The sequence below is a fragment of the Castor canadensis genome, chromosome 8 (assembly GCF_047511655.1).
Source record: "Castor canadensis chromosome 8, mCasCan1.hap1v2, whole genome shotgun sequence".
Classification (NCBI taxonomy): domain Eukaryota; kingdom Metazoa; phylum Chordata; class Mammalia; order Rodentia; family Castoridae; genus Castor; species Castor canadensis.
The window spans coordinates 86,015,669-86,028,025 of record NC_133393.1 but is presented as its reverse complement, the minus strand read 5'-3'; the positions used below and the strand labels follow the sequence as shown (position 1 = coordinate 86,028,025).

At 43.2% G+C, this 12,357-nt stretch overlaps 1 protein-coding gene and 1 non-coding gene across 2 annotated transcripts; one reads left to right on the top strand and one right to left on the bottom strand.

The window, feature by feature from the left end:
• Positions 1-2,429: 2,429 nt before the first annotated feature.
• On the bottom strand, positions 2,430-2,533 carry LOC141426069 (U6 spliceosomal RNA). Its single transcript, XR_012451177.1, has one exon. It is a non-coding gene; the product is annotated as a U6 spliceosomal RNA (small nuclear RNA).
• A 3,699-nt stretch (positions 2,534-6,232) lies between these two features.
• Rhebl1 (RHEB like 1) lies at positions 6,233-9,598 on the top strand. The gene is made up of 8 exons (XM_020188290.2): positions 6,233-6,457; positions 7,029-7,100; positions 7,452-7,519; positions 7,978-8,060; positions 8,270-8,326; positions 8,484-8,531; positions 8,870-8,951; positions 9,109-9,598. Exons 1-8 carry the CDS (start codon positions 6,406-6,408, stop codon positions 9,196-9,198), a joined length of 552 nt encoding a protein of 183 aa, XP_020043879.1. The 5' UTR covers positions 6,233-6,405; the 3' UTR covers positions 9,199-9,598.
• The last annotated feature ends 2,759 nt before the right edge of the window (positions 9,599-12,357 follow it).

Genomic DNA, 12,357 nt, shown 5'->3' with positions numbered 1-12,357 from the left:
TTTTGGTGACACTGGAGTTTGAACTCAGGGCCTCATGCTTGCTAGGCAGGCCCTCTTACTGATTAAGCCACTCCACCAGCCCTGTTTTCTTGTGCTGGGGTTTTTCAAGATAGGGTCTCCCAAACTATTTGCCCCGGGGGCTGACTTTGAACCATGATCCTCCTGATCTCTTTCTCCTGAGTAGTTAGGATTACAGGCATGACCCACTGGCGCCCACTTGTTTTTGCTTTTTTTTTTTTTTGTGGTATGGAGTTTGAACTCAGGGCTTACACCTTGAGCCACTCCACCAGACCTATTTTGTTTTTGTAAAATAAATATTGGTTTACAATATTTATTTTTTCCTTGAAACACTCATTGGGAAATAACTTTAATCAAAGAATTGCAAATTTTCTTCCCATACATCCTGATTTGTGTTAGGAAATGACCTTGTGATCCATTGCACTACAAGTAAAATATTAGAAAATATTTACAAGAAAATATTTAAAACAACTCAAACACAAGTCAAGATGAAATAAACTGTTTTTTCAGAAATCTCTACTGTTGTGCCTATAGCATGAAAGAATAGAGTCAAAAACACATAAGTAACTAAGATACCCTTCGTCACAAATTTCCAAAGACTTGGAGAAGGGGAAGAAAGGGGATGAAAATGGTGGTGTGAAACCGAAAGGATGTTAGCAGCACTGCTTCAATAGCCAATCTCTTCTGAACAAAACACCCTTCTGCGCAGTAAATCCCCAACAAGGCTAAAGTTTAGGCTATTGCCTAAACTGAAATTAGAAGTAGCTCTTTCAATGTTACTAGAGCCTCTTGTTCCATGAACCACTAATGTGAAGCCTGTCTGGCATCAAAAGCTATTACAGCAGCTCTTCCCATCTCTTTCAGGAAAACTTCATAAACATCATCTTTAGTTTGTACTGAGGGAGGGAGAAGTGGATCAAGTGGAAAGGACACCTGCCTGCCAAGTGTTGAGGCCATGAGTTCAAACTCCAGTACCACCAAAAAACCTATATCAATTTGTACTGAGACAGGAACAGAAGGACCAGATTTGGGGGCTGCCTTGGCAAGAGGCATGGCAGAATCACCTTCTGACTTTCTTTGGGGAGCAGCAGTCACACCTTTATTCTCCCAACATACCCTCAGTGCAATGGGCACCGTATCTGCCTTGGGATTGGTGATCTGCGACTTGGCACTGATGGTTGATGTGGCTTTCTTCTCAATGGTGGCTGGACCCGTATCATCCATCTTGGGTTGCTGAATCAGGTTGGGTGGGGCACTTAACATCCTTGGATTGGGCAAGGGAGTTGTCCAGCAGCCCTTTTTTGTGATGGGTCTTTTTGAAGTAGGGTCTCATAAACTATTTATCTGGGGATGGCTTCAAACCATAGTCCTCCTGATCTCAGCCTTCTGAGTAGCTAATATTACAGGCCTGAACAACCAGTGCAGCCATTTTTGCATTTTTTAAATATATTTTTATTTTTAATTATCACAGTAATTGTATATATTTATGGAATATGGTGTGATTCTTTTTTTGTTTTGTTTTGGTGGTGGTATTGGGGATTTAACTCAGGACCTACACCTTGAGCCACTCCACCAGTCCATTTTTGTGATAGGTTTTCTCAAGATAGGGTTTCTTGAACTATTTGCCTGGGCTGGCCTCAAACCATAATCCTGTCATTCTCAGTCTCCCAAGTAGCTAGGATTACAGGCATGAGCCACTAGTGACTGGCTATGCATTTTATCATATGCAGTCTTCTATAACTGCATATGATTTTTGAAAAATTGATACCAAAATTAGATGATTCATTAGCCAGTTTTGTGTCACTACAACAAAATACCTAAGCAGAAACAACTTAAAAGGAAGACAAAGATTTATTTTGGCTCACACTTCAGAGAATTCAGTCCAGGGTCACCTGGTTCCTTTGCTTTTCGGCCTGTGGCAAGACCACAACATCATGAATAAAGGGCATGGCAGAAGAAAGCTGTTCACTTGGACAGTTGAGAAGAAAACACAGAGACAGGAGGGGCTTAGGCCTAAGATATACTCTTCATCAAAGACATGCCCCCTGTAACCTACTTCCTCCAGCTAGGGCCCACATTCTACCACCTCCCAATAATCTATTTAAATTTTGAATCCATCAATGGATTAATTCATTCTTTAGGTCAGAGCACTCATGATCTAATCATCTCTGGAAAAGCCCCCAAAGTCACCCAGTGGTGTGCTTTACTAACTTCCTAGGTGTCTTTCAATCTAATCAAGTTGACAACCAAGATTAGCCATCACAGATGATCATCCTCTTCTATTTAGTAGATCTAAAATAGAAGTTGTTGCCTGGCCAACTTAAGCCAATTTTTAGGAGTTAAATAAACAAATGTCTAAGTTATATTTAATATGTTAACTTACATGTACACATTTTTTATGTAAATGACAGAAAAATGTGGAATGATTCACAAATTTGCATGCCATCCATGCACAGGGGCTATACTAATCTCTGTATTGTTCCAATTTCAGCGTATGTACTGCCAGAGTGAGCACTACATAAACATATTTGAAAGTGCATATCCTATAAAGTAATAGATTAGGGCTAGAGCTATAGCTCAGTGCTAAGAATGAATGCTTAGAGTGAGTGCTTAGCACGTGTGAAGCCTGGGCTTCAATCTCAAGTATCATCATCAACAAAATAGTGATAGCTTGATGGTATTTCTCTTCTTTTTCATTCTTATATTTATTTTCTTTCTTTTTTTTTTTTTTTGGAGGTGAGGGTATGGGGGGTTTGAACTCAGGGCCTTCACCTTGAGTCACCTATCAGCCTTTTTTTTTGTGTGTGTGTGTGTGTGTGTGATGGGTGTTTTCCAGATAGGGTATCTCAAGCTATTTGCCAGGGCTGGCTTCGAACTACGATCCTCCTGATCTTTGCCTCCTGAGTATCTAGGATTATGGGAGCCTGGCTCCCATTCTTACATTTCAAGAATAAGTTCTATTCAGTTGGGCATGCTGTCACACACCTGTAATTCCAGCATTTGAGAGGCTGAGGGAGAAGAATCTCTAGTTCAAGGCTAGCCTGGGCATCATGGTGAAACTGTCTTAAAAAGCAAAAGCAGGGCTGAGGATGTAGCTCAGTGACAGAGCTCTTGCCTAGCATGTGCAAAGCCTTGGGTTCAATCCCCAGCACTGCCAAAAAAATAGTTTGAGTCAAACTTTTGAATATGAAATTAATAGGGAAATATTCATTTTTGATATCAATATGATCACTAATGCCTTTTTGGAAATTTAGATGTGATGCCTGAAGTTGAAATTATCTTGTAACCATGAGGTGACAAGCATGAGAAGAGTCAAGAGAGCTATAATCATACTGAAATCATGGAGCAACAGAACTAATGTCACTTGCCTCCACCTTTGTTATGTGAGAAAAATAAATTGCATATTTGTTTAGGCTATTGAACCTGGGTTTTTCTGTTACTGAAGCCAAATAAGTTTTATACAGTCAACAGACTACAATATATCAGATATACAAAGCAAGTTCTGGTTAGTGTAGCTTGGGTGCTCAATACAGAGGTTTCTACGACAGCTGTCATAGATGGCCTCATGTCTACCATGAAGGCACAATCAGAATGCTCCAGGGCAGTGTGAGTGGTGAGGATGGAGTTGTAGGGCTCAACTACAGCTGTGGAAACCTGGGGGGCTGGGTAAATGTGAGTGAATCCAGGAGAGACAACAGAGTGGCCAATTCAACTCACAGATTCCCAAGAAACACTAAGTTTTGAGGAGTTTTTTCATGTCTTTCTTTTTTTTGTGTGTGTGTGGTTCTGGGGTTTGAACTCACACTTGCTAGGCAGGCGCTCTTACCACTTGAGCCACTCTGCCAGCCCAAGCCACTGTTTTGATGATGTCTATTATATAATAGATAACTGATACATCAGACAGGAGGTGAACCAGTAACTGCAGAAGATCAAGATGTCCTGAACCCCTGTGCAATGGAATCCATTAAAAGGAGATATAACAAGAAAAAAAATAAATAGAGGGAAAAAAGGAGCTATAACATAATTCTAATGCAAACATAGTAAAAAAAAAAAATATATATATATATATTTTTTTTTTTTTGCAGTATTGGGGCTTGAGCTCAGGGCCTGCACCACTCCACCAGCCCTGTTTTGTGATGGGTTTTTTGAGATATGGTGTCTCAAACTGTTTGCCCAGGCTGGCTTTGAATTGCAATCCTCCTGATCTCTGCCTCCTGAATAGCTAGGATTATAGGCATGAGCTATTGGTGCCAAGCCTTCTTTTTCTTTCTTAATTTTTTGGCAATACTGGGTTTTGAACTCAGGGCCTATGCTTGCTAGACAAGCAGTCTACCACTTCAGCCATTCCACCAGCCCTGTTTTGTATTGGGCATTTTCGAGATAGGTTATGGCAAACTATTTGCCAAGGCTGGCTTTGAACCTCGATCCTCCTAATCTCTGCCTACTGAGTGACTAGAATTACAGGCATGAACTATTGATTGGTGCCCGGAGGAAGTTGTTGATATTTAAAAGAACAAAAATGTATTTATTTCTCTCACATGCTAACCACATGCTCTACCATTGAGCTATACTCCCAGCCTCATGAACAAATATTTAATAAACAAGTATCTTGGAACTGAAATTATATAGGTTTTATAGACACTTCTTTTTACTTTTTCACAGTTCCAGAGATTGAACCCAGGGCCTTGTTCATGTCTGGCAACATGCTTTACCACTAAACTACATCCGCAGTCCTAAACATTTATTTCATCTAGTCTTTTGCCTTTCTTTACTATAGAGGTTGGAAAAGAAAACGCTAAAACTTCCAGGTGCCCTTATAGCTAGAGATGGTCATATGGTATAGTTTTGTTCAAGGATATGTAGGTGGCAATCTGTAAAGAGAAAAAGCCAGAAGAAAAAGCTTTATCTGAGCCTTTCAATTTCTCTCTGGTTCACAAGTCTGAAGATGATATTTACCTAATGCTCCAACTTAAACCTCTTCAGGTACTTAGAATTGGGCCAGATTCCTACTTTCCATTGCTTTAAGCTAACTGAGTCTTAACACCTTAGCCCCCTGGAATTAACCAAATTTATATCCATTTTATTGCCTTAGCATTGATGAATCCATCAACTTATCTTTTGGAATATTCTGCTAGTTGGCTCCTTATTGTCATTCAGATGTCAGTTTAAATGGAGCTTCCTCTTGAGATGAAATATCGCTAATGTAAAGTGGTCATTCGTTATCACATTATCTTTTTTTTTTTTTTTTTTTGCAGTAATGGGGCTTGAACTCAGGGCCTTCACCTTGAGCCACTCTACCAGCCCTTTTTATGATGGGTATTTTCGAGATAGGGGTCTCACGAACTATTTGCCCAGGCTGGCTTCAAACCGCGATCCTCCTGATCTCTGCCTCCTCCACCGGCACCCGGCTTCACACTATCTTTTACAGCACTTAATACTGGTATTTCTTTGTCTCTCTCTCTGGGTATTGAACCCAGGGGCTCATGCTTGCCACTGAGGTACAGTCTCAGCTCTTCTCTTTAATAAAATTTAAATTTCATAAGAGCAGAGACCTTGTCTGTCACGTTCATCGTTCTATCCCCAAAGCTGGGGTAATGTCTGGAACATGTAGTATATGCCCAATAAGTATTTGTTGAATAAACGAATGCACTGATTTAGATGATGGTGGCGACAAAACCTCAGACTACCCGGTTCTAGCAATTCTCCCAAGGAGAATTGCAGCACCAAAGTTAGACCCTGGAAGACTGTGTGAACCTGGTAACACGATAACAAAAGATCTGGGACTGAAGTCTGGGGGAAGCCGAGCGAATACACTGGCACTTTCGGCCTTTTTTCCTTAGCCAAGGACCCCAGACATCTTGCAAAAAAGGAGACCTAGAATCTTTTGACCAGAAACTCCAGCCCAACCACAAGGAGTATTTTCCGTCCTCGATTTTTTCCAACCACTTTTGCTAGGCTGCAAATGTGCAAACACCTCTAGGACCCCGGGTTTCTTTCCGTTTCTTTATGAATGAACCCGTTCAAGTCTACGCATGCGCAGGTCCCACATCTCCTGCTCCACGTGAGGCCCACCCTTCCCTCCACCCGGCGGCCCCGCCCTCATCCATTCTAATGGACCAATGGCGAGCGGCCAGGGGGGCGGAGCGCGGAGAGGCAAGGCACTATAAGTTTTCCCCGGCGCCCGGCTCCTTCGCATTAGCTGTGCAGTGTTGTGATCACGTGGCCAGCTCCGGGCGCGGCGCTTGTTTTGGTTTTTCTTTGGCTTGCCCCAGGCAGCTGCGGCAGGGCGACTTTCCTGCACGGGTTGCAGCTCCTGTCTATAACTGACCTCGTCTTCGGGCTCTTTCAGCCCGCAGTTCTGTAAGCCCCGCGGGGCGGGTACCTGTCATGCCGCTGGTTCGTTATAGGAAGGTGGTCATCCTCGGATACCGCTCTGTAGGTGAGTCTCCGCCTTGCTGAGAGCACCGACGCACCGCGGCTTTGTGACCAGAAGAGGCGCGCTGCCGCGGGAACGCGACCCTGGGAGAAATGGTGGTTATCGTAAGAAGGCGGGTGTACTGCGAGGTTTAGAAGAGTGGAAGAAGAAAGGATGGTGGTGTGTGGAGGGCTGCAGGAAGCGGGGCACATAGGGTTAATGTGGACTTCGCTGCAGGAGCATCGGAGTGGTCCTCAGCGTTACTCAGGGATGGAGTCAGGATTGGAAGGCGCGGTCGGGGTTTGCGTGGGGCAAATTATCATAGGTATCCTGAGGCGGGGCGGACTTAATCCTAGAGAATCGTGGATCTTCCCGAGGTGGGGTGGGGTAGGGAAAGGCTTCCTGCGACGCTGCTGAATGCATCCGGTAGCCAAAGTGCTGTGGAGAAGTGGCTAAGGGAAAGAAAGCATTGCTTAGGGCACTCACAGACTGGGGGCTGATTTGGGGTGCCCGTTGATCCTGGGCCACCGTCTGAAAGGATGGAGGATGTGAATGTGGATGGATGATTTAGATACAATATCTCTGCTCTCCACAGGGAAGACATCTTTGGCACATCAGTTTGTTGAAGGCGAGTTCGTGGGAGGCTACGATCCTACAGTGGAGAATAGTGAGTAGTCTAATCTTTAAGTGTGAAGAGGATAGGAACTTGTGGTCTTGGGTGCCCCACCCAGCTCCAGAATTTAAGATTTTTGTCGCCAAGGGACTGATTTATTTAGATATTAAATCTAATATCTTCTAGAGAGAATTAGAAGTGGGAGTGTCTAGAGAATGAATTTTGCAAGACTCAGTTCAGAATAGTGTAGATGTACACACTAAAAACCCTAGAATGTCTCACCAGTTTCTTTGAGAGCTCCCTGGACGTGATCCATATATATCACTCTGAGAATCAAGAAGGTATAGGGATATACATCACTGGCCCTACAAAGCCCCTCACAGTCAAGTTTTCTTTTCTTTCCAGCTTACAGCAAGATAGTGACTCTTGGCAAAGATGAGTTTCATCTACACCTGGTGGACACAGCAGGGCAGGTACCAGCTGGGGTAATGTCTTCAAATGTGGCAGTTCAGCTCAAGGACATGAAGTCTGATAGTTTGATTTGGTTTTGAGTCAGGGTGTCATAATGTAGCCCAGGCTGGCCTCAAACTCATGGTCCTCTGGCCTCAACCTTCAGTATGCTGGCATTACAGGCTTGAGCTACCACACCCAGCTAAAAGAAACGCATTTTAGCTGCTAATAGTATGAAGGGCTCATTGGAGCTGCTTCATAAATACTTGTTGAATAGTAGTGACTGGAAAAGGGAGTACCCCAGGGAGGGTCACCTGGATACTATCCCACCAATCTTTGCTGTCTGAGTAGTGATGTTTCTTTTCTTTTCTTTTTTTTTTTTGTGGTACTGGAGGGACTGAACTCAGGACCCCCTGCTTGCTGGGCAAGTACTGTACCACTTGAGCCACACCTCCAATCCCTTATGTTTCTTTCTTGTCAGGATGAGTACAGCATTCTTCCCTATTCATTCATCATTGGGGTCCATGGTTATGTGCTTGTGTATTCCATCACCTCTCTGCATAGGTAAGTGATTAAGGTTGTGAAGAGTCTGGGGGAGGAGCTGAGGGTTGTTCCAGAACTAAGGTTATAGCCCAATTTCTTTTTTTTCCTTTGTTATTTATGTATTTATTAATTTTTTGTTGTGCTGGGATTTGAACTCAGGGCCTTGTGCTTGCTACACAAGTGCTCTACCACTTGAGCCATGTCCTCAGCTCCTTTTCTTGTGTTTAAAGCTTCCAGGTCATTGGGAGTCTATACCAAAAGCTACATGAAGGCCACGGGAAAACCCGGTAAGTGGTCCTGGGGAATAGAGACAATATGGGCATGAGGAGGTGGGAAAGAAAAGAGAGGAGACTATGACATATCATGCCTGGTCTGACTGGGGAGTTGTGCAGTCTTGCTGTGAAGGTGTTTGGGGCCTATGGAGTAACTGCTGTCTTCTTACAGGTTGCCAGTGGTGCTAGTGGGGAATAAAGCAGATCTCTCACTAAACAGGTATGCAGTCTCTGCTGCTCAGGGCAAAGGAAAATAAGTTGGACTAGAAATAAGTCAAGCTCTAGTGCTGGCTCTGCCACTAACTCAAATAAGTCATTTCATCTCTTTTCATAACTAGCGGGTTAAGAGAAGATAATCCTACTATGAAAGTCAAATTACACATTGCAAGCCCAGTCATATATTCTCTTATCATGCCTTTGTTTATATTTTCTCCTTCCTCAACCCTCATCTCAAACCTTCAGGCTTTGGGAAGCATCAGAGTATGTCTAAGTCCTAAAGATTTTATAGACAACTTGGGAACATTGCTATCTATCTTTATGTCCTAAATTTTCTTCCAGAGAAGTACAAGCAATTGAAGGGAAAAAGCTGGCAGAGTCCTGGGGCGCAACATTTATGGAGTCATCTGCTCGAGAAAATCAGGTGCTGGGTCTGAGGACTACGCTGGTGGCAGGGGTAGCAGTGTCTTCCTCATACACTGCCTGGTGGTGGGAGATAGTGGGGGAGTGCTGTGTTCACCTTACAGTTGGACAGTATTGCCATTGAACTGACTTTTTCCCTGAATGCCTATTCCTTTTAGCTGACTCAAGGCATCTTTACCAAAGTCATCCAGGAGATTGCCCGAGTGGAGAATTCCTATGGACAAGAGCGTCGATGCTGTCTCATGTGAGCCCATGGCATGGGGTAACTGTCTTGTTTCTGCTACTGCACTTGCCAGGCTCCAGTGTGGAGGACAGACCCTCAGGACTTTACGGGTATGGTTGCCAACTGTGTTTTTGGCTCTGTGGACACAGTATGGTACCTTCGTATTTGCACACTTTCCCCAGGTTCCAGTGACCTGGGTGTCAATGTTTACAAATGGGGCAAAGATGTTTCCTGGACACTGGCCTCTAGCTCCTTGTTTTTCTTTGTTTGTTTGTTTTTGTTTTAAATGAATTCTGTTATAACTTGGGTTAGGATATGAATCTTGGGTGTGGATTGTCTAGGACCCACCTTCCTGTATAAGTTTTGGGTGTTGGCTAGGTAAGCAGAGCTGGCTCCCTGGGATGACGATGTATATATGCAAATAAACTGAGAAATCTTTTGTTGTTGACCTCTATATATCTGGGGAGAGCTCAGGGCCAGTATCTCCTTTTCCAAGGAGCGACAGCTGTGGTGTTTGGTGGGAAATCTTTGGTCCTACCTCATCCTGTTCTTTACTCTTCACTTATTAAGGATCATTACCCCAGGACTTACTATTTCTTTATCTCCTCTTTATTCTGGGTTCTTCCTGTACAGTACTGAGTCCAGTTGGCTGCCCCACCCATCCAAGTTTGTGGGTTCTGAAGATCCCCTTAACTACAGAAACATCACCCTCTAGTGGCCACCTGCCACATGCTGACCTAGCTGTTGTCCTGGGGTTTTGGCATTTGCAGAGACTCCAGAGGACACAGATTGGGGAAAGGAAGCCCCTCACTTCTAATGATGTTTAGAAGAAGTGTAATGTAGAGAATAAAATGTTGCAAAGATTTTGATTCCCCAAGAGATTTGAGGACAAAAGTAAGAAATAATGTTCTTGGTGGATATCGGTTCCTCTATCCCTCACAGTCCCTAATCCGTTTCGTTATAATGGGCATTTTTTGCTCTTTTTATGTTTGATCTTTTTTGTACCTTTTACACCTTTGGAGTTGTGCTACATTTTTTAGGTGCCAAAAGCTATTGTTTCTACACTTTCCCATTGAGTTACTACCTTAGTGGGAGAATGGATATTTCAGCTAGAAAGGTTTAGTTCTCGTCACCTCTACTTTTTATTTATTTATTTATTTTTATGGGACTGGGATTTGAACTCAGGGCTTTGCACTTGCAAAGCAGGTTCTCCATCGCTTGAGCCACACTTCCAGTCCAACCTCTACTTTTCTTGACTCCTTCCTCCCCATCCCCGAGGCTGACAGCCTAACCGGTCCAATTCAACAGGCAATTGCGAAGTTACCCCAACCAGTACATCTTCACAGGGAGGACAAAGACCTCTTCTGCTAATTGGGGAAGGCTGAAATAGCCTATGAATGCATTTGCTTGGTGAGAATAGACAAAGTCTAAATGTGATTTTAAGTGTGACCTTGTTAGTACCTAGTGCCAGCCTTATAGTTGGAGATGATGGTTTGCCATGATTTTTTTTCCTCTCTCCCTTCTTTCCTTCCTTTTTCTCTCCTTCCTCCTCCTCCCCTCTCTCTCTCTCTCTCTCTCTCTCTCTCTCCCCTCTTTTCCTCCCCTTGACAGTATTTTACTATATAGCTCAAGCTACTTTGGAATCCTCCTGCCTTAGTCTCCCAAGTGCTGGGATTGCAGGAGTGCACCTAATTCACTGTGCCAATTTTCAAAAGTTCTGTCATTTGCTTTTGCTTCTCTGATTCAGAATCTAAATAAGGGCTGCTACAAAAAAAGCATACTCAACCTAGGCAACCTCAGTGGCCTAGGAGGTTCTTCAGGGCTGTCGCCATTCTCTCCTTATTACAATTTGGTCCTTTTGCACATCTGACCAGGATACTCATACAGGGTCCTACCACTACCATTCTTATAAGGTCTTGGAGAGACATAAACATCTAGAGTTTTCTAGATATTTATCAGTAAGCAATCTCAAGACCTGGACACAGTAAAGAGTGGTTCTCAGTGGTTAAGAGCTTCTCCAGTTAGCTTCGTAACTGTGGGTCTTAATCTCTCTGAGTCTTAGCTTCTCATTTGTCGTTGTCTTTTTTTTTTTTTTTGGCAATACTGGGGTTTAAACTCAGGGCCTTATGCTTGCTAGGCAGGCGCTCTAGTACTTGAGCCACTCTGCCAGTAGTTTTCTCATTATGAAGTGTGTTTAAAATATGCTTCAGAAGCTGGGTATGGTGGCAATGCTTGTAATCCCAGCACTGGGGAAGCTGTAGCAAGAGGTCAGTCTGGGAAACACTGAGAATTAAATGAGGGAATATATATATATATATATATATATATTTTTTTTAGCATAGTTCATCATATATAATAAACCCTTAAGAAATGGTGGCGGGGGGGGGTAGGTGACCCAAACAATGTATACATGTGAGTAGATGTAAAAACAATAAAATTAAAAAAAAAAAGAAAAAATAAATGGTGGCTAGCCAGGCACCAGTGGTTCACACCTGTAATTCTAGCTACTCAGGAGGCAGAGATCAGGAGGATTGCAGTTTGAAGCTAGCCCAGGAAAAAACACTTCACAAAAAAGGACTGGTGTAGTGGCTCAAGGTGTAGGCTCTGAGTTCAAACCCAACCCCAGTACCACACACACACACACACACACACACACACACACACACACACACACAAAAGGTGGTTATCAGTGTTTCTGGTGAGGGTCTGCCTTTCCCTGCCTCTGAGTACAAACAGTAGGAAGCTGTCTTCCATTTTTCAACTTCTATCTCCTAGTAAACTTGTTTTACTGTAGCTGGGATAGGTGTGACACTGCTGAAGTCTTTTTTTTTCTTGCTGAATGTTCAAAATAGAGAACATGATCCAGTGTATTATCCATACACTATGTCTGTCCAACATTCCTAGTCCTGATCTCTCCTGTGACCATGGCCAAATCTCCTGCACTGCCAAATATAGAAGCTACAAGTCACATTTAGCTATATAATTTTAATTTTGTTAAAAGCTCCTCACTTGCACCACCTACATTTCAAAGTGCTCAATAGCTACATGTGGCTAATGACTATCATATTAGGTAGTGTAGATACAGTGCACTTACATCATTGCAGACTTCTATTGCATGCTGTTATAAACCCTTTCCCACAAAACTAGCCCCAGACCTATTTGTCTGCCTCTTTCCACTTCTTCC